The sequence below is a fragment of the Malaya genurostris genome, chromosome 3 (assembly GCF_030247185.1).
Source record: "Malaya genurostris strain Urasoe2022 chromosome 3, Malgen_1.1, whole genome shotgun sequence".
Taxonomy (NCBI): Eukaryota; Metazoa; Arthropoda; class Insecta; order Diptera; family Culicidae; genus Malaya; species Malaya genurostris.
In genome coordinates, this window is record NC_080572.1 from 164196030 (window position 1) to 164222097 (window position 26068).

The 26068-nt window shown below is 35.8% G+C and overlaps 1 protein-coding gene across 3 annotated transcripts in view; it reads right to left on the minus strand.

Annotated features, from left to right (window-relative positions):
- LOC131436634 (calsyntenin-1) overlaps positions 1 to 26068 on the minus strand; it is a 267446-nt gene that overhangs the window by 63973 nt on the left and 177405 nt on the right. For all 3 annotated transcript variants that reach the window (XM_058605464.1, XM_058605465.1, XM_058605463.1), the window contains exons 4-5: positions 12550 to 12668; positions 4616 to 4691 (exon numbers count right to left, since the gene is read on the minus strand). In XM_058605464.1, the coding sequence (XP_058461447.1) occupies positions 4616 to 4691; positions 12550 to 12668 (195 nt within the window). The remainder of the gene's footprint in view (positions 1 to 4615; positions 4692 to 12549; positions 12669 to 26068) is intronic.

The window sequence follows — 26068 nt, forward strand, 5'->3', positions numbered from 1 at the left end:
TGAAATATGGTCGCTTAATCAAAAATCGCACACACCAGTATCCAGTGAGAGCAGAAGATGAATTTGATTGGTGATTGCGTAGTATTCTATTGAGGAACGATGACAAGAATGAGAATTGAATTATGTACGACCGTGCAAAGATTTTTATGTTGTGCATAATTCAATTGCTTTCTGAGCTATGTTTCAACACATTCAGAGTGGTTTAATTGGCGGAATAACAGGTAAATCCAAAATTTTTTTCAGCAGGAGATACACTTCAAATCGTGGTTTTGGCTGTTTGAAACTGTTTTGTTAAAATCTAAACACTACTAAGATGGTCAGAATTTACCTCTGTAGATGTTCATTCAAATGTATTGAAATAATATAATATTGTGGTATTCCATTCAAAATTTATCTCTTCGATTTTTGAAACAAACCAAGAGATTGTTTGTGCATTAACTAGTATAACATACAGAATAAAACAATGCTTTGATTGCGTGAGTCATCCACATTTCCACAAACCAAAGAACCGACCACCAACTAACATGACACATAAACTCTTCTAGAACGCACTCTAAATTACGATTTAAATGTTTGTTGTATCCGAAAATACTTTAAGTGACGGTGTACAATATTGAACACACTTTACGCTATAATTCCGGAACCGGAAGTCGGATCCGGATGAAATTCAGAAATTGGGACCACGAGACCTTTCATTTAAATCTAAGCTTGTGGAAATTGGTCAAACCATCGCTGAGAAAAGTGAGTGAGATCTATTTTGGTATATATGACCACTATTTCCGGTACTTCCGGAACCGGATACCGGGAACCAGGATAGCCGGAATCGGTTTGTTTAGTTGCCTACTGATAATGACTTTCGATTTGTGTGGTTTTGAGACCAGTTTAGAAATTTTTTTACGTTTTTTGTTTCGCCGGTTTAAGTGACGGTGTACAATATTGAACACACTTTACCCTATAATTCCGGAACCGGAAGTCGGATCCGGATGAAATTCAGGAATTCCGTATGGGACCACGAGACCTTTCATTTGAATCCAAGTTTGTCAAAATCGGTTCAGCCATCTCCGAGAAAACCTAGTGAGATTATTTGACACATACACACACACACACATACACACACACACACACACACACACACACGCGCACACACATACACACACAGACATTGCTCAGCTCGACGAACTGAGTCGAATGGTATATGACACTTGGCCCTCCGGGCCAATTTTCACTAGTCGGTTTTTCAAGTGATCGCATAACCTTTCTATATGAGAAAGGCAAAAACCTAAAACCTTCAACAAAAAGCGTTTGAGAACTGACATTCGCAACGGCATCTTGCGGAGAAATATGCCAATTAATAAGTGGCAAGATTGGACCATGGGCAAACTTATGTTTTCATTTACAATTACAAGAAAACAGCCACCACGCAAAAAGCAGCTATCCTCGCTTTCGTTGAGGTATTTTTTCTTCAACAAACTGATGGTTTGTTCACTAAGAATAATCTAGCGATACTTCTGCGCCCTCAACAAAAGTCTACGTTTGCCTAAAGTCTACGTAGTCTCATTTTTCAAGCAATTTAACTTAGTTCAACTAGCCGGCCGCGCGTTTCCTTCGATTGATCAAAACGACAGTTGAAAAAAAAAACATTGTCGACATGTAATATATACTGTAAAAGTGATTGTCAAATGAGATACTCCGTAGGTCTATGACCAAATAGAAGTATAGTTCAAATACAGGCGACTCCATTGATTTTTCTTTCTTTTTTCTATTCCCTATCGAAGTGAAATAATAAAAGAGAGTACAAACATAAACATAAATTTATTAAGTTCATTATTCTTTGCAAAACGTCATCGGACTTTAAGTTCAATGAAGTAAATGAAAAAAATTTCAATCTTTATGCTGTCCGATTATTATTTAGTCACATCGTAATCAAGCAGTGAAAGGAGAAATGAAGATAATGTCAATTGCTTCTGCAATCCATGAGCGTTCTGACGAGTGAAATGTCCAGAGAATTTTAGAAATCGGCAAAGGACCGATGTTAGTAGGATGACAAAATGTTCAAAATTAGTCACTCATCTATAGCCGATCACGAAGAAATTAATTATGAAAATACCAAATCGCGAGGAAGTCTAAAAAGTTATTCATATCATTTGTTCTGACGTGAAGTCTTTCAACCAAAAACGGGTTTCAAAAATCAAAATGATTGGAATGGTCTTTTTCGAGGGAAACTGTAAGTTTATTGGTTATGAAAGATATTACAAAAACATTAACACTGTGTGTTAACTCACTATCTTATCGTTCCTCGCTTAAAAATCGTATGCCCACGAACGATTGTTTACATAATACGTGATTTTAATAACATTTTCTTTATTATCGTTCATCCAGTGAAGTCGTTTATTGCATATCTTTACCTCTTGAATATCTTGAATAACTAAGACTTTATGACAACGGTAATTGCTCAGATTTTATTTAATCTTATAACAGAATGTAAACTATAAAATCTACCAGTGACCTTTCACCGAAAAATGATTAAAAAAATTGTTTTGTGATAAAGAAAACTCTACGTAGATTTTCTAAGAGCGGCGGAGGTGTAATTGGAAAGTCTACATAAGTCTCAAAGGGGGGGGGGGGAGGTATTGCTAACAATTCCATATTTTGGTAAAGTCAACAAATTTTTTGGAACAAAATAACCCTTTCGGCGAAATGGTTTTCGGTAAAACAGTTTTCGGCGAAATGACTCTAATCCGTTAGGGACGGCCTTGTCATGTCCGATTTTGAGAAATTTGAAAGTGATGTAGCTTCTTTGCTAGACGAATTTTAACGTTAGTATCTATTTGTTTAGTGTTTTTAACTCTAGTTTTTCTTATCTCTATTCAGGTTCACGTCTGTAATGGTTTTCATTTAATATTCTTCCTTTGTGAATTGCGTGTTTCATTCGTAATTTCTTCAAGCATTCAGATACTCAGTTTGGCTTCCGTAAAAATAAGGGAACGAATGATTGCCTTGCATTACTTTCGTCTGACATCCAAATTGCTTTCACTCAAAAACAACAAACGGCATATGTATTTTTAAACATTGAAGGAGCATTTGATTCAGTTTCCATTTATGTTCTTTCAGACAAGTTCCACCAACATGGACTTCCTGCGGTTATAAATAATTATTTGCACAACCTTTTGTCAGAGAAACGCAAGTATTTTTCACATGGCGATATGGCAACATTCAGAATTAGCTACATGAATGTTGCCATATCGCCATGAACGACATTAAAAGCTATCTAGTACCCCAATGCACACTAAAACAATTGGGAGATGATGGCGTGACTTCAGTAACTGGACCCTAATGTATAAAAATTATTTTTTTAAATCATTCTCGATTCAAAACGGTCTCTCTACCCGTAAAAAAATTATAGTTTGCCATAATGATGACGTGTACAAGGTATCATCCAAAACGGAGCAAGACGATTTTACCGCTTCTTCTGATGTTAATTTCTGGAATTGTTTTATAATCGTAACAAAAAAAAACAAACTTTCTGTTTTTTTCTGTTGCTAGCGGCATCATTCAAATCAATTCAGCAGTCCGTCACGAATGAGACATAATTTTCGATTCGACACGAAGATCACATGCAACCGGTCGGCTGCTACATTCAAATCGTAATCATCTCAGTAACTACCACGAAACAGAAAGGATCGATCTGATTGGGCCCACATTATTCTAAATAGTATGACATGTAAATTAAATCCCATTTTCCTCCGATACCCGAGAGTACACATAGTTTGGCTCATCATCTGACGCCAAGGATAGAATCTTTGCTAATATGAATGGATATTAATTACATCAAAAGGCGTTTGTGTGACAAAGGTATAATTATACCATTCAGTGGATTAGGATAGGTTTGGTATCACTTTAAATTTAATTCGAGTCTTTTAGTATATTCAAGGTGTATCATGATGACAGATCTGATTTGTAGCTAACTAACTTGTACGTTCGAAGATGCAAACTGTAGCAAGCATACTTCTTGCAGTTGAGAAAATGTTTTCAGCGGATATGGTGTTTGTGCAAGAAACCAATGAAAGCGGAAAACATATCATATATTATCGTTTCAGTAACTCATCTCATTCCGTCAAGACAATTCATCAAATGTCAGTGACTGCAATGAAACTTATCTTGCACAAAATTCCATTCATCCCTTGAATGTACATTACAGCATAGTGCAATAAAACAATGCAGAACTTTTGATCTCACTTTTCTTTTATGTTCCGTTTCAGTTGTAGGCTTCGCTGGCTCAGTTTCGTATAAAAAGCCTAGTATAGTGCATAGCATAGCTCGTGAACAAGCAAATGAGTTGGTAGTATTGGACCTCAAAGTGGGGCACTGGCTAGTACTCTAGCACCTATACGTAGCACAAGCAGCCCAAGATTCCACATATGTGTTACCGACTTGTATACCTTTTCCCTCATTCAACTGACTCGCGATATATAAGTAAATTATTAATGAAGAGTAGAATCCACTCAATGCCAACAAATAGGTACGTTCTGAACTCTAGTACCCATCCTCCAGATATATCCTAGCTAAAGCGCTAAACCAGTCAATGTAGGTATGTAAAATGGTGTTTTGTACTAACCTCGGTAACGTACGATGGCTGCAGGAATGTTGGGGAATATTCATTTATGTCAATCACCGAGATGTGAACACTTGCACTGAAACGAGAGGAAAACCAAAGAGAAGTTTTCAGTAATTGAATATAACGCATGGATGCTGACGCTAATGTAATGTAGAAAATAAAGCGTATATGCCCAAACCCATCATCTAGAGCAATAGGTAATACCAGTGAGAGAGTCTTTTGTGTCCTTGATAACACATTCTAAGCTGCTATGGAAGAAGAAAGATATACACAAAATTAAAGCATTGTAGAATTTACATTTAGGAAAGAATCATTAAATAAAAAATTTCACAAAGTAAATTTATTCGAATTGTACAATTTGGCAATAAGTCACCAACCGTTTTTGATATGACCCCCGTCAACCTCCAGGCTTATTTTTGATCAACTAATTAGATGGTAAACTCTCAATTCAGCTTTGCAATCGATTTTAAGAAACGTGCTTCAATTGAATGAAATAACCTACCGAACTAAAAGATGGTGGGTTACGAGAAGGTCGATCGGCACAGAAAATCGATTGCAAGTGAAAAGGGTACCAATCAAATTATGCTACCATCAATCGGTAGTACATAAGCTGACTCTAAATAGGAGCTGATGGAGGCTCAAAATTCGCTTCATGGGTTCGCCACAGAGGCAATTTTGTAGGCAGTAAATCAAATTTTGCCTGCTTCTAATTTGGAAATGAATGGCTTAGACAGGTTGATCGATTCTAAAGCAGTGCCACATCATACACATTTTCTCCATTGGAACGCTATTTAAAACCGTGTTTATAATACTTATTTTTTTAGAAAATGTGTGACTCGTGATCGATGTATATATTTCTGTTTAATTTGTTTCCGGCGATACGGGACTGTAAAAGAATACCGTGGTGGATAAGTACAGCGAAGCATGCTTAGTTTAGTCTAGTCAATTGGACTTTCTCTTCATGTGTTTTCATATGCAGGGTAGTTTAATTGGTAAAACATTTTCCCCGGTTAGGAGTTAACTACGGGTTAGAGTCCCGTCTTTGCGGTAGCATTTTCGCGGTTTTCATTACATCATTGTGTTCACATGTCAATTTTTCAACCTGTTTTCTCCATTGTGCTATTTTATCCGAGGATACCTTTCTCATATTATTTATTTATTTATTTGTGAGTTTGTGTGTTTACCAACTTACAAAACCCGTGAACTAGAGGATTTTAATTACTATCGTTGATAAATTTGTTCATCTTCACATTTTCTTTTATAAAAGTAAACTATTGAATTTATAGTTTTTTTTTCACTCCTCACCCTGGAATTTCGGAGCCGAAAGTGTGATCCATATGAAAATTTCTATGCGACATTATTACCTTTCATTTAAGCCGAAATTCGTGATAATTGGTTCAACAGTTTCGGATATAGGTGAGTTCATATTTTTGTCACACACAATTTCACAAATGACCAATTGGAGACATTTTGCCAAGAGAAACCTCAATGAGCACTCTTTGGAATACGGCCAGCCGAATGAGGATTCGTAACGTAGGAAATGAGAGTGAGGAATACTCGAATCGATGGATATTTGATTTTGCGAGGAAAGTTTGTCCAGATGTTCCTACGCATAGCATTATTAGGGAGTATAGCACTCATGTCTTGTAACAATTATCGCTCCTGGGTTGGACAGAATAAAATTCAACTTGGTGAAGAATCTGCCCGACCTTGCAAAAAGACGTTTGTTGGAATTGTTCAACAAGTTTCTTGAACAAAATATTGTTCCACCTGACTGGAGGCAAGTGAAAGTTATCGCAATTCAAAAGCCGGGGAAACCAGCTTCCAATCACAACTCATATAGACCCATTGCGATGTTGTCCTGCATCAGAAAATTGTTCGAAAAAATTATTCTTCGACGTCTCGACACTTGGGTTGTGACGAACGGTTTGTTGTCAGATACTCAGTTTGGTTTCCGTAGAAATAAAGGGACGAATGATTCCTTGCATTACTATCGTCTGACAACCAAATTGACTTCGCTCAAAAACAACAAATGGCATCTGTATTTTTAGACATTAAAGGAGCATTTGATTCAGTTTCCATTGATGTTCTTTCAGACAAGCTCCACCAACATGGACTCCCAGCGGTTATAAAAAATTACCGGCTCATACCTCAGTCCGCTCCTTTATAATTTTTACGTGAATGACATTGACAGCTGTCTAGTAACCCCAAGTACACTAAGACAATTGGCAGATGAAAACGTGGTTTCAGTTACTGGATCCAAAGCTATTGATCTGCAAAAACTATTGCAAGATACCTTAGATAACTTGTCCGATTGGGCTGTTCATCTGGGTATCGAATTCTCTGCGGAGAAAACAGAGCTGGTCGTCTTTTTAAGAGTGCGCAGCTTCAGCTTCATATGATGAGAAAAATTGTATCAGACAACGATATTTTCAGTGATGGAATATGGATGCGTTTGCTTTCGTTCTGTTGCAAACTCTCATATTATCAAACTGGAGCGAATTCAGTATCGTTGTTTGCGAATTGCTTTAGGCTGCGTGCATTCGACACATACAATGAGTGTTGAAGTTCTGGCGGGAGTTCTTCCATTGAAAGATCGCTTTTGGGAGCTTTCATCACGACTGCTAATAAGATGTGAGGTACTGAATCCCCTGGTTATTAATAACTTCGAAAGGCTAGTCGAGCTTCAATCTCAAACAAGATTCATGACAGTATATTTTAACCATATGTCCCAGGAAATAAACCCTTCAAGATATATTCCTATCCGTGTCAGCCTCCTAAATGTCCCTGACTCAACTTTATTTTTCGACACATCCATGCAGCGCGAAGTGTGTGGAATCCCGGAACACCTATGCTCGAAGGAAATCCCAAAAATATTTACAAATAAGTTCAGGCATATTGACTCTGAGAAAATATTTTACGCGGACGGATCACGTATTGAACAGGCTACTAGGTTTGGTATATTCAACAATAATGTTTCGGTTTCATTTAGGCTTCACGAACCTGCATCTGTTTATATAGTAGAGTAAGCAGCAGTTCATTACAGTTTGAGTGTAATCGTCACATTATCTCCAAATCATTATTTTATCTTCACAGATAGTCTGAGTGCAATTGAAGCCATTCGCTCAAAGGCTGCTGGCAAAAATGAACCGTTTTTCTTAGGCAAAATAATGCTTGAACAATAGTTTGGGTCCCGGCTCATTGCTCCATTTCAGGCAATAAAAGAGCCGATATTTAGCCGAACGTGGTGCTATTGAGGGTGAAATTTATGAGAGACCGATTGCTTCCAACGAATTCTATAGCGCGTCTCTCCAAAGAACACTTGCCAGCTGACAAGTATGTTGGGATAAATATGATTTGGGTCGGTGGATGCAGTGAATTATACCTAAAATATCGACAAAGGCATGGTTCAGGGGACTGGATGTGAGTAGGGACTTCATTCGTGTGATGTCCAGACTCATGTCCAATCACTACACGTTAGATGCACATCTCCTTCGAATTGGACTTTCCGAGACTAATCATTGTGCTTGTGATGAAGGTTATCGCGATATTGATTATGTCGTTTGGACATGCGTGGAGTATCGTGATGTCAGATCTCAACTAATAAATTTCTTGCGTACCCAAGGTAGACTATCCAATGTCCCAGTTCGCGACCTTCTTGCTAGTCGTGACCTTCCTTACATGAAACTTCTTTATCATTTCATTAAGTCCATTGGAGTTCCAATTTAAGTCTTATTTTATGTTAGATAGATTTCTCTTCCATAAGTTTAACCAATAGCAAACTATATGATATTGAATAAAAGTGATGAACTGATACAAACAAACCTGAAATAGTTATAAGATCATGTACAAAATAAATGTATTTTATTTAATGTAATTTATAATAGCAACTCGCTTGATAAAAACAGTGTTTAGATTAATTAATGGATACCAACATACTAATATGATATTCGAAATGTATTAGGTTTAAAGTACTATGTATTGTGGATGCCACGGCGAATAAAAACTTATGTATATTGGCTATGAAATAAACGTTTTCATGAAAAAAAAAACAATTTCACAAACGGTTTGTGATCGCGACAAACTGATTCCAATGGTATATGATAATCGGTCCTAAGGACCTCGGTTCAAAAGTTGGGTTTCACAGTGATTTCGAAATGTTTATTCCATATGAAAATCATATACGGATTCAAAATATACGCTAAAAAACATTACCTTCCTGATGCCTTAAACAGTCATAAAACATTTTCACATGTTTACGTTTTGTCTTCGATTCATCAGTGCGATGCAGCAGATTATGTTGAACTGCTGACGCAACCCCCCCGGATCAACATAATCCGCTTGAGTTGGGTTATTGTTTTTGCTTGTTTTAGGCTGGCATAAAGCAACATGGCAAGGCTTAACATTTATTTAATAATAACAACATCTGGCGTTATTGCAATTAGAACTTTTTTTTAGGATAAAGAAGTTCGAAGAAATTCATAATTTGAAGGCGTTTACAAAAAAGTTTCTGATGGAATATAGTCATTTATACAATAAAATATGATTCTCCAGATGAAAGGAAATAAAACTTTCCTAAAATAGGTCGCTCTCGACATTCAGGTATGAAATTAATAGATTTCAGGTTTTTATTAAATTGCGTCGTATTAGCAAGTTTTAGGTAATTGAATATATCACTTAGAATTTGTGTGTTGAGTTTTTATAAGTCAATAAGGCGATCAGGTCCCCTAGGAGATTGACAATACCTATTATCTTTCTCTGGACAGGCACAGCCTAGAGGTCAAATTAGATACGACAGAGAATAGATCCATTGTATTCCTGCTTCCACGTCGTAGAACGCGACAACTGTAGGATGTTCTCTTTGCCTAATTTCGATTACCAGATTCTTGCAAATTTTATAATCTGGAAACTTTTTCAACTAAACTATCACTTCGCTTAACCAACCATTTTTGTTGTTAACAGTTTTCTTAAATTTTCGAATGCATTCTTCCTTATTAATTCGAACTTGTTTGATTTGTCAAAATTCAATTTATATTATTTCTCATATCTCAAGACTATAATATTAATGATAAAAAAAATTTTTCGCGAAAATCCTTGAATATTATGGAGTTAGTAATATAGATGAATCTGCTGTACTGGTTTTGCTGTATGTTGAATAAATAACAGAAAAATCCTTGATATGTTTCATTATCTCCCTACTGATGACAAATAGTGGATCGATATTTGTTCTCGTTAGTCGGTTACCCAAAACAAATCATCCATTTTTGTCGTGGTACATAATAAGTACTGTAGTAGAAATAGTATATACTCGAGACGGTCGTGAATTTGGTTAATCTTTGTCTAGTGACCTTTGAATCAACCGGAATGGATAAATCACATTCGCTCGTTTCTACTGTAGAAGCCGTCTTCAGTTATAGAATAGAATCCTTCGCTCTCTCAAGTCATCAAGTCAAGGCAAAAGGTGGTCATATCGAGCAAAAGTGAATTGATTCTGAATTTTGTATTATTTTTACACATTTTGTACTTTGAATTAAGTAAAAGTAATTTTCCAAACTGAATTTATGGCCTTTTTAATTGGTTACACTTCGAGTGCCGGACCCTGTACAATTGCTAGTATTTGAATCAATATTCCTACTTTATGATGTGCAGAATTTTTTAAACAACCAGTCTCGAATTCCATCAATGCACTGAAAATTAGACTCACCACCATACATCATTGCAATATAAACAAGAATCCATCCGAAAATGTACAAATACTGCGTATGAGAGAAGATTTCTGTCGACTCAGTAAAATCTCTAATACTGACATTGGAGCACTTTCAATTCGAGGAAAAATAAACCCTAGCCATAGACATTATTATATGACTGAGACGAAGCAAAGTTTTGTGAAAGAATGTGATGCTCAGTTTTTAGGTTCTAGTTCTTTCGTTCGTGCATTGTATGTTCTTGCGAAAACTACACGGGAGCCTAGGTTTAGCGAGCAAAAAAAACGCGAACGGATTGCCCATCTCTACTAACAATGCTTCCAGGTTAAAGCGCGAAAAGTTTTGTGCATTAAATCGCCAATCCGGGAACAGGATCTTTATGCGATCAAAAATCTGTAAATCGCTGTCGTCGTGTGCAAGAGCATCTACACTTGATATCTAATGTTATGCTTTACTATCTGGTAATATTGCAATAGTTGGGTTAACAAACGACCTGGCTGCTTGCTATACAATCTGTCGCAGTTTCTATTAAAATACTTGAAAAAAGAAAACCGTACAGATCGCATAGCATGGGTGAGAAAAATTATACCGTTTTCGTTTATTGATCAGAGCAGCCCGAAAGCTGACCCAGAGTCGCCCAAACAACGTTTGATATGTTTGTTTTAGCAACCTAAGGTCGCTCTAGATCGGACTCCAATCGCGTAGTTTCGCTCTGAAAATTGTCTCGGTCGCACCAGGCATCCAGCCGAGTTTGTTTATTTTTTCTTTTTTTCATGAGTTGTTGTTTAGGGTGCCTACCACGTGTTCGTTTAACTCGGAGTCAGAGTAGCCCGCGTCTAGGTTCAAAAACGAAAACGGTATTAGTAAACAGAGCTTTTCACTTTGTGTCAACATTTTTTTTTGTTTTGATTATAGAGGTTTAAACCTTAAGGTCATTCGCCTCTTCGGGCCAGAAAAATTTTCTGACCCTATGTGCGGGGATGGGAATCGAACCCAAGTGGGCTGCGTGAAAGGGCATCGACTTACCCATCACGCTATACCCGTCCCATGTGTCAACTTTGAACTCTTTTAAGAATAATCAAAATCTTTATAATTTTTCATATTAAAAGAAGACGGGTGCTTAATTTCAGACACATAACATGATAACGTGAATTCGGATTTCAAATAATTGTTTAAGTGTTTAATTTGAGTACATTTACTTGCAAGCCAAGGAGTAGTTGAATCTGGACTTACCATTATATTGGTCCAAGTCCAGATAGAGATTCAGATTGGAACCACATTACTATCCAGGATCTAAATCAGTAATATGGTAGGTTCAAGTTGTATATCAGGATGTGAACTTGGTAAGACTAGTTCCAGGTTTAGGCTCGAGACCTTGACATGAACCTGAAATTGGTTCAGTCATAAAGTAACTACTGGTTTAGGTTCACATCTATGGATGAATTCTGTACCAGAACCTAAATTATGTAACTGCATTTTGGACCAGAATTTTAGAATCGTATTCTGGATCTGAAGTCTGAACTGAATTCTTAAACTTTATACATAAACTAGATTCTGAATTCGGAACTAGATTCTGGACCAGGATTCTGGACTTGAATTCTAGAACATTTTGTTTGGATCCGATTTCCGGTTACGGAATTATGCGCAAAAAATGAGAATTATGTATTAACTTTTCTCAGAGATGGCATGACCGATTTTTACAAATTTAGATTAAAATGAAAGGTCTTTCCTCCGGTTAATTTCTAGAACACTTAGTTCAAAACTATTCCAATTAGTAGCTGGCAAACGAACCAACTATTCCGGTCATCTTAATCCGATTTCGAAACTATTGGAAATAATGATCATAAACTGCAAAAGGCAAATCGATTTTCGCAAACTTATAGGTTCAAAGGAAAAGTCTTACAGTTTCACACGGAATTCCTAAATTGTTGTGGATACTTCTTCCGATTCCGGAATTACAGGGTAAATTGGATTAGTAGATTTTGTCACATTGAGTCCGAACAAACTTTCCTATTTCTATTCAACGAACAGTTGTTATTGCGAAATCCACGGTAATATTCAAGATGTTATGAGTAATATGAGAAAGGCATCATTACACCGATAGGTGGATTAAAACAGGTTTTATAATTGATTTCGATTGTTTGACCGGTTGTCCTTACCGGCACCCAACACTGCATACATGGCATCGCATAAAATAATTATAAACTAGGTATCAATATTTGAATTTACCTTTTCGAGTGCGAGCCGTCGCAGAACACTGCCGTGATGTCGAACTTGTAGTTTTTGCGCTTTTCACAGTTGAGTGATTTTTTCGCTTTCAGTATTCCCAGTTCGTTGACCAGTTCAATCTGCAAAATATGGAAATATGCATAAAATGTAATGGATTTTTAAAGAATAGTTTTTATAGCTGTTCACGTACAGCAATAGTTGTAAAACCAATAGTCAGAAGCTGATCTGCTAGCTCATATCAAACACAAAACTGTTGTTTTATTACACCCACTTCAATTAAGCTCGGTTTATAATAGTCGGATCAATCAATAATCATTTGTTCAACATAAAGTACCACATTTACTTTGGCTCGTCTGTTCTTCCTGCAAGCAAATGTTAAATTCGGACCTAAACGAACGCACATTCGAGTGATTTAACTATTTAATGTTTGGCAACGGAGCATACAATTGTGTAAATTATCCGTCCTCAACCAATAAATTGTACTTTTAATGGATCCAAATTCACTACTTCGTATAATAGTTCACGAATGCTGCTCTGACCAGTTGAACATGCTGGATTAGAGTAGAAACCTTGCCAAATATCCCATGAAACGAACGTATGAATAGAAATGACTAAGATAATGGATTGATACTGGTCGTGGTAAACTTTTTTTATTTGACTCCTGAGTCAAATTCGTTTTTTAATGATAATTGCAAGAGGATGGCAGTTCGAGTTATATCTCTGAGGAATTTTTTTCTCAAATTTTTACATTCGCTGTATCATTCATCTGGTCCCGTTTATTCTGTCTTTAGTGGCTCTGCTAGAGAGTTGGTATTTAACAAATTTTAACACTGTAATCACTCACCACTCGGAAGAGGATTATCGCATGCTACTGAGTTCAAGATTGGGAATCGATCCCAACACGACTGTGCGACATGTGATAGTTTTACTCGTGACGTAATGCTTGACGTCTTTTTTATAACATTTCTCGAAAAAGTTTCACCAAGAAAAGATAGGAAATGGACTGACAAATGAAAAGTAACAGCATTGAAAACTTGCAATTATTATTTATTATTTTTCGAAGAGAAATTACTAATTCGTTGTTGGTAACAAGATGAGGGAATAAAAGTAAATATTCGGAACTGAAACAACACAATGAACTGTTAAGGGGCTGTCCATAAAAGACGTCACGCTTTTTTGACGATTTTTGACTCCCCATCCCCCCTTTGTCACAAATTGTCACAGAAGCAAAGACCCCCCACCCCCCCTATGTCACATGTCACGAATTCAAAATAAATAAAATTCATCTCAATACATTCTCAATATGTATGACAAACCATACAAATATGAGGGAAAAATCGATTTATTACATGCTGTCATTAGATTGAAAAATATCCCTAAAACTACAAAATCATCGGAATTATTTTATTAATATCAATTATATAAATTAACAAAAGTATTTGATTGGAATTGATGAAACATTTAAATCATCTGTTTTATTCCTCCTAGGGGTACACAGATATATTATTGTTTTAGATAAAGAATAATATTTCCTTAGTGTAGCATACAGGGCTAAGAAAATAAAGACCAAAACCTCATCAAAACGAGATCACTGCCGGAGAATCTCTTCATTATCAGTTGATCAGCGAAATTTAAATCACATCGATCAATATCGGTACTGATATTCCGTCACACAATGGGTAGTGATTTTGAGCTAAATTGATTCTTCATTTATGTAAGTTCAATCATTGGATGATTCGATAAGCTTTGATGTTGGTGGAGGAAAATCACATATGATCAAGATAAGACATGACAATTGAATAAACTCCATCAGAATCAGATAAGAGAAAATTCTTATGATATACTATTATCAATGCTAGAAAATCAAATTACTGAAAAAATTGTCAGTGTATAACTTAAGTTAAACCGTTTGAAGGCATCTTTTTCTTTTTTACTCATATTAGGCAAAATTTGTTAATTTCGCTAATTTACTCGCTCCTCCGTGCACTTTTGCTAATCACAACAGAAATGATTTCCTGCATCACTCATATCCGAATTTACAAGAAGAAGCTTTTACATCAACAAATACACGTTTTCCTATAGAATGTAAACGTTTATTGTGGAGATTTTTTCAGGAAATAGGGCAAAGCAGTAATACAATTAGGTATTTCAAAAGTGCACTCATTGAAAATATTGGACGTCACATTCCAAAAAACCCTCCCCCCCTCCCCCCTGTCACAAAAGGTCACGTTTTATGAAACACCTCCCTCCCCCTTGTGGCGTGACGTCTTTTATGGACAGCCCCTAAGTTGTATCAGAAGTCTTCTCACTAGCCAATCCACACCATAACAGCTTGTGAATAATTGCATTGATTTTCATTTTTTAACCCAGGAAAATAACAATTTGGATAAATCATGTAGCGAGATAGTCATTTATCTTTTGACATTGAATCAATCATTTAGAAGATAAATTTTGATGCATAGATTAGGTGATGATTATACATAAGCATGAATTTTACGACCTTAATAGACCTTTTGTCTGAATTTCAAAGGCATATAATAGTTGGACTAAAAAATTTGATTCAGCCCTTTTTGTTATTTGCAATCTCATTAATTTATGTATCTCAGTACGAAGTATTAATTTGTTTGCATTAATAATTTTTGTAACACCAAAGCAGTAACCGTTTCTTAATTTAGCACCAACTCTTCTTCTTCCTAAGAAAGATTAAGTTTATCATAAAACTGCTGATTCATAAATAATTTTTATGGAATCATATATGTCTTCAAATTGAATGTACTACTGCGGGCAAAGAGTAGTAAGACATTTCAATTATATTTCGCGCGGAAACATTATTCGTCGAAATATTTTTATTATAAGTTGGTATGACTGTCAGTGACATCTGTGCCAAGTGTCACGTCAACACATTCATTAGTGTTTAGTATACGTCTGTCTTTCTGAAATATTAAAAGTGCAGTCGGCGATTGTAACAATGAGTGAAATTATTCAACAAAGAATTTCCATTAAATTTTGTGTGCAGAATCAAATTTCTGATGTCGAAAAGTTCAGAATGTTGCAAAAGGCCTTCGGTGATAATTGTATGTCACGAGAAAGTGTTTTTGATTGGCACAAGTTGTTCAAAGAGGGCCGAGAACGCGTTGACGACGAACCACGGACGGCATCAACATCGACAATTGATGATTAACAGTCAGATACATTACTGGGATCGTTGAAATATCGGATGGATCAATAAAACCATATTACAAGATCATTTGGACCTAAGAAACAGGTTTCAAAATCACTCAATTTTTTTTCGAAAAACAGCGTCGCGTAAACGTCTATGCAACAATGCTTTCCGACTATCAGGATGCCATGAAAAGTATTATTACTTCATTCCTAATGAGGAAAACTTAGTAAACAGTGAACTTTACAGAAATATCACAGCTGGATGGGAGCAGAAGATTTTCCATCAATTCTCAAACTGTTTTCAACTATCACCGTTTCTCATGCCACGAACAATTTATTGATCTACCTAAAAGGTATATCGAATCTTTTTCGTTTGATCATGGACAATATTGGGTAAAATTATATGAGTTGAGTTATCGCAATTTGACATGGCAGTAATACTGATTTATATGGAAATTCATGCGAATCCATAGAATCCCATATTCCGACTCAAATGTGGTGATATCTATACTGAGTTCATAGAACTAATACCTTTTCCTGTAGAAGAAAATTTTACCGATACCAGACGCATCCGTCTCTTCATCGACTGTGCTGAATATGCGGTCGTTTGGTTTTTTTTTTGGGAACAGCTTGAATTCGACACGCGCCACCTGTCGTAAACCATCAAATCAGAAACCGTGGTGACTAGTTCAAAAGTAGAAATCACGTTTTTCTTCAGAGCGATGTCGATGACACGCAACGACTATGTCAAACCCCAGAATAGAACAGGGCGTAAAAAAATTCATGCATCACGCGATGCTTTTGTGGGACATAATACTATCGATCCATTTTCGATTATGATGACATTTTAACACTAGTTTTGAATTAGTTCTCTGTCTTGAGTTATTATTGAAAATGAATTACTATCGAGCAGCTGACAGAACAGCAGACAAGCGACCACTTCAATCGCCGAATTAAACACAAACAAACGATTTATCAGTATATAATCAATGATGCATTTTGTTAAATAAACATTAATAAATTGATAAAACCAGGACATCGATAATATAAAATAACAGAAAAGATCGAATTCACATTTCATTCATCGGTTTATTTGGAACCATAAATGATTTCTCATTTCGGTTATTTGCGTAAATTCCACGAATACTCAATTGGCCGTGGAATTCAAACCCGGTACAGGATGCAACTGTGGGAATATGAAGCAAATAAATATACGTTCGTCGTTGCGGGGGATTAAAGCTATGAATGAATACAATGTATTGGCATTGAAACATAGCACTGTAGCAATTAAGATAAGTGTGAAAAACACACCAGTTCTGTATCTTTAAGTAGAATTTGTATGTCCAAAATTGGAAAAGGAATAAGAGGTTCGATATTCATAACAACTAGAAGAGTAGACGATTTGAAAATTATAACAAGTTATGTGTCTAATGACATGTTTATCGTAAATTTTACTATTTTATGATGAATATAATTGGAATGTTTGGATGCAGTTTGTAGTGGATAGAGATCGAATATTTTTATGTAGTTATTATTTTGATAATATTTATCATGGCTTCGCTCAACTGAAGTGTCCAAACTTGTCTCGACATGTGGTGAAATAGCATAATGAAGTAAATCGAAAATATTTACAATGATATAGTACTTGAGGTCGGTTTTGGAAATCTCACATGTTATATAAAGTACCAAGAAATGGTCATCTCTAAAATCGCTAACTCTCTAAACTCTAACTCTAAAAGTGGTAGTTGCTAAAACACTAGCCCTAAGGAAAACTTGAGCTAAATCGGACATGGTTTAGTAGTCAAAATTCTAATATCCTTAGTTCCAAAAATCTTTATAATGTTAATTTATTTTTTAGAAATGATTAAAACGTCGAATTCTGACGATATCTAATAATAAAACGTGTTTAATCCACCTAGCAGTGAGATGATACCTATTTTTATCAATCCGCATGTGTTTTTTGCATGAATATTCTTCGGTGTTTAAGTTTTCATGACATTATTTTAATGACCCTCGTTTTAAGCGACAATTTGAGATTTTAATCACTCATTACTCTGTAATGTCGAAACTGCAAATCGGATCGAATTTGAATCTAGAAGTGTGATAATCGATTAAACATGCCATGATATGTAAGTTCCACTCTAGAGTTTACGGTAATTTAAGGTACTTCCAGAGCCGGTATTCAGGAACCAGCATAACCCAAACCGATTCGTATGGCCATATGACGAATAAATTACAACAGTTTTGAGTTCAACTTTGAAGCTTTTCGGGATTGTCATCTTCTATATCGGTTTGAATTTTAAAAATTCATCATCATGTAATTCGAGAACCGGAAGTCATAATTGGATAAAATAATTAATTTTTGTATATAAGTTTGTTTTAATTAAAATTTTTGTTTCTGAAATTTGATTAGGCTTTTTTTGAGAAAACGATTGAGCTTTGAGAAACGATTTTATACTGGAACCGGAATTCTAAAAGCGGTATGGCCGAAGTCAGATAAATTCACCTGAGTAGCTGTACACTTTACATTTGTTTCAAAACATTTGAAAATCAGTTAAGACATCTTTGAGAGATCATAGCACGAATTAAATTTTTAGGTGCCTTCTGATCGACAACTGAATACCACTAAAACTGAAAAAAGTTAATTTTTTTTATCGACTATCCAAATCTGCTAACCCGATAAACCTGATTAAATTATGTGGAATAGACATTTTTATACAATCCCCGAAACCGGAAGTTGGATCTGACTGAAAAGCAAGATGTTTTATAGAACTTTGAAACTTTTCATTTGAATCTTAGATGATTCTTAGATTTCATTTGCATCTTAGATCGGTTCAGCCATCTTCAAGAAAAATGAGTTACACAATTTTGATTTCGTTTCACATATCATCCTGTAGTTCCGAAACCAGAGGTCGGAACCAAACATAATGCAGGAACTTTGTTTGGGAGCATACGACTTTTCGTATGAATCTGAATTTGTAGAAAAGAAATTTTCCGAGAAAATTAATTGAAGTTATTTGTCACACACGCATTTGCTGATCTCGACGAACTGATTCGAATGGTATATGGATGTTATGTTGTTCCAGCATTTATTGCTGTAAGTAGTTTAAAACAAAATAATTTTAAAAAAATCATCTGGTTTATATATGTCATATTCGAACGATTATGTTGCCAAAAACGAGCCGTGCCAAAATCGGTCCGAGGCTAAATGTCATGAAAAAGAATGCTGTACACAATCCTTTTGGTTCTTAGAAACAATTGTATGTAACAGTATAAAAAATCGTGTTTTCCGTTGCTCCCAAGCATTTCTTTGTCATACAGCGCTCAAAACTCCTACTGCTGGAATAGGGGGAAAAGTCGTTTACAGAAAAATTTCGATATCTCCGTTAAAAATGGACGGATTTTAACAATCTATGGCTTGTTGGATAGGTATTACCGTGCGGAATCTAAGTCTGAAAACATATTCTGTTTTCAAGGTCAATTGTAACAGATACTGTCAAAAAACTGAAAATTTTGACATAAAACTTTGTATAACTCAAAAAGTAAACATCCGATCTCAAAACCATTCAATAGCGTTTTGGGTGACGGGGAGACCTTTCATTTGCGACTAGTTTGATGAAAATCGGTCCAGCCATCTCTGAGATCTCGACCTCTTAGTTGACAACACACATACGGACACACACACATACAGACACACACACACACACACACAGACATTTGCTCAGTTCGTCGAGCTGAATCGATTGGTATATGTCATTCGGCCCTCCGGGCCTCGGAAAAATTTTCGAAAGTTTGAGCGAATTCTATACCTATTTTTTATATATATAAAAATAGGTAAAAATTGCAAAAAAAATCGGCCCTTTGGATCGGTATTTGTTTCCTGATACAAAAAAAAACCTGTTTTAATCCACTTAGTGGTGTAATGATGGCTTTCTCATATTAGTTATTAGTTATAGCACTCCGATCCAATTTTCACTAGTCAATATTTCAAGTAATTGCATTAACTTATTTTATGAGAAAGGCAAAAAGTCTACCATCACCCATAGAATATCAAGGATGGTACACAAATGGTTCCATATGCTAATTACGGTTTATCTATATTAACTTTTCTTACAATTATTACAGTGTAATTCTTCATGTTTTCTAAAATTTCTTCTGATAAGATGGACAGAGAGTGGCCTTGATCTGAACTTCGATCCCCTGATACAGATTCATAGATTTTTCTCCTGAAAAATATATATTTAAATGTGGCAACCCTGCACGCTATACGAAATTAAACAACGCACGCTGTGTGCTTCGTTCGCAACGGCGGTGGTATTTTCTTCTTCTCATCGCCATTTAATTTCAGAACCGAAAGTCGGATTTGGATGAAATTTCACGGTATATTTTAAGACAATGAGAGCTTTAATCTTAATCATGAATTGCGAAAATCGGTTTTACCGTTGCTGAGAAATAAAAGATGCGTTGCTGAGAAATATTATTGGTACTATAGGAAACGAAAACCGGGGACTAGTAGCCCCAAAGTAGGTTTATATATTCATAAACTAACAAGATCTGCCAACTAGATGAATTTACCAGTAAGTATTATAAAAATTCGCACCAACTGTTTGTGAAAAAATACTCAAGAAATTGAAAATTTTCCACTTATCGCGTTGTAACATCGGAACCGGAAGTCGGATCTGGATAAAATTTTCAGGAACTTTTTAAATAATTCCAAAACCTTTTATTTGCAACTTAGTTTGTGAAAATTGGTTATAAACTTTCCGAGAAAATCGAGTGCGCATTTTCTCATAGATTTGCACATATTACCTTGTAATGAGGAGGAGAGTTGGCATCACAGGAAGTGCGATGTGGTGTCCTGGTGCTGGTCTCAAAAAAGTATAATTTCAATGTGTTGTTTGATACGTATAGTTAAAAATTTGGTTGAAATATTTATTTTGGGTGCTAGTTCAGGTGTGGCAAGTGTGTGTTTAGTAGTGAGAGTACTATTTATTGAATAATATTGCTCCGCGAAACTAAAAATGCTCAAGCGGCGAAAAATTAGAATTTGCCGCCCCAAAATTCTACGTTGTTCACCTGTTAACCGATCGAAGCGCCGTCTGCGTGTTATTGCCGGTGTTGTCAGATTTCTATGGAATGTGTGAAAGTTTACAAGTCGATCGTGTCATTCAGACTGAATGTCAAGGGTTTGTTCTGCAGCGGACCCTTTCGCGAGTGTTTTTATTTTATTCTTTCAGTGGTCTTGTTTCATCTCGTGTTGCTGAAAGCAGAGCGAGCTGGAGAAAAGGGATACTGGTGAGATCGTTCCTTGGAGATATTTTATGTTTTTCTTACTTATTATATTTCTCCTGAGTATCGAAAAGCAGGTTTTGTTGAGATCATATTGTCTACCAAAACATATCTCTTTTCCTCCCTACTAACAAATCTCCTATCCCGTGATGCTCGTGGAGATACAGTGGTACCCGCGGTCTCTAGAAACAACGAGTATCGGACTAACATTGCTTCCTTTCCCTCAGTAGCACAGCCTTTGGTCGTAGCCAGCGTCGTTAGGAGTGAATAAGTATGTACAGTGAAAATGATTTGCTTCTCCCAAACTTCATTTTCTTGGTTCATTACCTTGTAATTGCGGAACCGGAAGTCGGATAAAGATGAAATTCAATAGTAAGTTATGGAACCATAAGACTTTTCGTTTGAATCTAAGTTCAGAAAAATCGTTTCAACCATCTCTGATAAAATTTGAATGTGAACTCTGCACAAAGCCGGTACCCATGCGGTACAAAAAAAACCCTAAATGACAATATATGATTTACAAAAATTTTCGAACCATAATGACAGTTCGATGATCTTAAACTTACAGGTTCTTCAAAAATTTCTGGAAGAAAGAAAAAGGAGGAGACATGAACATTTGTAGTCGGATTTAATTCTTCATTACTATTAGAGCTGTATCAATCAATATATTGTTCAAAACTTTCGTGATATGTTACCTCTAATAAATTACAATACTATGACCCAAAATCAAAAATGTTCCGAAAAGATTATGAAAACAGTTATAGAAGTAATATGAATACTAAGCTAAAAGTTATTCGTTTATTATTGCTTTTTGTCCAGATCAATTATAAATTAAACTAATTAGCACCGTGCGAAACGTGCCGCGTAACTCATCATCTAACAATTTTCCACCAATTCTCTGATTTCGTACTAGATCGTAAAACGACACGCGCTCAATTTAGATATCGAATTCGTTTCAGTTGGTGGTGGATCGATTGCCGCTAGAGCGCACGTGGCGAATACTTGAGAATTACATCGGTAGTGTAATACACGGAATGTTACCTTGCCATATAATGTATGCACAGTGAACCTTCCGATATGAGAATGAAGTTTAGGTACTGGGACAAAATGCAGCTTTGCACTTGTGAAGCAGATCCTGCTGGCATCACCCAAAGAATATTAGGTGAGCGCCACGTTCGGCTCATACCATTTAACGTCTATTATAAGGTGATGTCGTGGCTTGAATGCTAAGAGCATTATGCACTCCTTATGATTGTAAATTTCTCGCTAGTCTGTGCCGCAATAGAAAATTGGGAAACCCCTTCCGCATATGAATCCGATTCAAAACTATCTACATGTAAATGTACTATAACTATAGCAGACTGAACCTGAAGCAAACAGCCGATAGAGTGCTTCTAATCGAACTGGTATATGAACATACTGTCTAGTCGTACATATGAACCAATATAAAGTACAACAAACAGGAACTTGCAAAATATATGAAATATGACAATAGCCAGGTCAACATGATTTTGGATTTGATTATTATCGGGTAAAAATGCTTATATTCGTTGCCACAAGCTAATTGATTCCCCGGCCGATATAATGCTATGATTTCAGGAATCATATTTTTTCCTTCAGTTCAGAAAAAGGACTACATGATTGGATATGGAAAGAATTTCTGGAATTTTTCCGGCAAGGCCTTTCCTATTGTATGACAGAGTAGCTGTGATGTAACCCCAGATCTATCTGACTCAGTTGAGAAACACATATCCTATGTCTGTGCATATAGAACAATTGCGTGGGACTGTGGCACCAAACTGATTAGAGTAAATGTCATTATTAAATATTGTTCGAAATATGAAATTTGTCTATCCTATTTATTAATTTATTTATTTAATTGGAGCTGAAATTCACAACTGAAAGTGAAACTATATTAAGCCTAGTGCTTAAGATGAGGAAAACTGATTGTAATTGAGTTCAGAAACGAAAATTTTTCCGCATTGCAAAAAACTGCTATTGTCGTCCGCTAGTGCCAACAAATGATCAATTTGAAAAACGCAAAAGTCAGAACAGGTCGAGATCGGTAAGTTTACAGCGTTCCTGATGATAGCTATAAAGGTTGTAGGCATCCTCCCAAGGAAGGCTACGACGGGCGAAGTGAAGAAATTTATGTTGAATAACTTCGGAGTGTTGGAATCGAGTTGATAATAGGGATCCCAGACGACCGAAGTTTATGCGAGAACACATGTGCGTAATACGGTGCTTTTAGGCAATATATGTATTTAAAGTCTTCTGTTACTCGGAAAATCTAATTAAGTGTCTGAGAAGGCTTTGAGATTATGTTTTCAACATGACTCGTGAAATTAAGTTTTGAGTTTTGCAGAAAAAATCTTATGTTGAATGATTTGGCAAAGAGGAATAAAATAATTTAATTTTTTTCAAAGCAATTTAACTTTGCCGCTTTAAAATATATTTTTTTAATAATTTTTTCATTTTAGAACTTCATTTTCATCTGGAATTATATGTAGTTATTTTACAATAATTCACGTAAGATGTTATTTTTTGATTTCATAACTATATATCTAGTCATTAAAAACTTTCCAATAGGATCTATGGAAAAAAGTTATCACCTCTAACCCGATGAACGACCATAATTAGGTTAAACCGGGGATAAATAAACGATATAATAATAATAATAATTATCACCTCTAGGGAGGTTTTGGTAATATTCCATGACTGAGAATCTTCAAACTTTGACCGCGATGTGGCAACACTTAGCCATGTTCGATTTATTCCAAATTCACATAAGGACTTCTTTGATGTACTAAATCAATGGTTCCCTATCTTTTTATTTCGCATTTTATCGAATTTGTTTCCTGTTTCCTACGTGACGTACTTTCATCAATTAATTATTATACGTTATTCAAAATGTACATGTACATTACCTGAACAATAATGCAAAAAATTCTAACATCATAACAAAATCTTATTTTATTATTGATTGAATAACAATCATTCTTGAGCTTTATATAATCCTATAAAATTAAAGAAAAATACATCCTACAATATCACGAATTTCAACCGCAATTGGAAATCATGAAAATACAGTGACACTAGAAAATGATATAGCACCTGATTAATGAAATCCAAACGACGCATTGAATATAAATCAAATAAACTATGATGATTAAGGGGAAAGTAATTTGAGCTGCGAAAAGATGAAGCTGTTATTTTTCTGGGTAGAAGGCGACCCAAAAAAATAACAGCTGAACTGGTTAAAACTGCGTCCTCGAGAAACAATTCCGGGATGAACATGAATAGGTAAATTCGTGTTTGGCGTCTTACGGAGATGTTCTTGAAAGGGCGCTACACTAAGATACTCCAGATACCACCGGCATCAATCATCATCATCATCATCATTATTATCAACATCGCCAGAGCGAAAGTAGCATCCTTTTGCGAGATAATTAGCATTATCTACACGAGCACCACCCGGCAGTGGGAACAGTCAAGTTCTACGCTGCACAGTATAGGTTCGATAATTTGTCGACAGATTTTGACATTAGGCAAAAATTTGACAGCATAATAATACATAACATAAACATAACACAACATAAGAGCTGTTGAAAAAAAACCGTGCTGTATAAGACTCTACTGTATAACGTAAATTTCAGTATTGTGGGTGATTCAAACGATGAGATTAATTTGCATGCATCCCAACGTATCTCCTCTGCAGCCTGCACAATATGCTCCGAAGGATATAAGGAGTGAAGCATCTCACGATTAAAGATGTTTTTATTCTACGTGCTCTAATTGAAAAGAATTTGCATTTCAATGAATTACCATGTTTTGTTCAAAATCAGTAGGAAATTATCCTGATTGCAATTAGGTTACTTAAGAATAACTCTGTCATCGGAATCATCGAGATTCAATCCTAATTAAACTCGATTCGTTAATGTCGAGATAGCATTTTCAATTTATTAGTTGTCCTTTTTCTTAAGCTGCGGGTTGGCGGTTCAATGCATAGGACGCTGGTCTTACAAGCCAGTTGTCGTATGTTCGAGCCCCGACCTGGAAGGATTCTTAGTGTCAGTAGGATCCATAGTACTAGCCATGCAATGATTCTGTACACTAAGAATCGGCTGCGAAGTCTGTTGAAACAGAAAGGCCAAATTCCACAAAAGGAATGTAATGCCAAGACTTTGCTTTGCCTTTTTCTTAATCCAGAAAGAAAAAAAAACCTCGATCGCCGATTTTGAAAAAAATTGAATTGGGAGACAATAGAAATGAATTTTAATTTTTTCGTATCCTTCTTGTCTCGGATTGATTTAACGGTTTTGGTTTATTTTGGATCGGGCTTCCACCTGACAATCAAACATCTAAAATGCCTGTTTGAAATCGAAAAATAAATATAACTCTAAAGTTATATCCACACACACACACGCACACACACACACACACACACACACACACACACACACACACACACACACACACACACACACACACACACACACACACACACACACACACACACACACACACACACACACACACACACACACACACACACACTTATATTGCCAATGTATGGCTGCTGTAAATTCCGTTATCAATTATAATACTAATATCGTTGTATTATAATGAGTAAAATCCCCTTTTGGTAAAGAACCTCAAAATAGTAGCTTGAATTCTTAATTTTGTTTATTCTTCATATTTAAAATAGTTCTGTAGAAACCCGTAGCTAGTTTAATGCCGGATATAAATAAACGACATAAATTGATTAATTAGTTCTGTAGAATAGTTCCGTGATATCGTTCCATTGTATCCATTGGCTACTAAACAAATTGTGTTGATGCTTTGTTTAGTGACCAACTAGGGACTTGTCCAGTAGGGATTCCATGATGCGAGAAAACACGCATCATTTAGCAAAAGTAGATCCGAACATAGTGCTTTGTAATTAATTCTCTTCGGTTTAGATGTGGGTTTGTTTTTGTGCGTTTCCAATAATAGGTGAGATACACCGATACGTATCGCGCGATTCCTCTGCGTAGAAAAAAAGCTTTACGCTCCATGAATTTTAGTG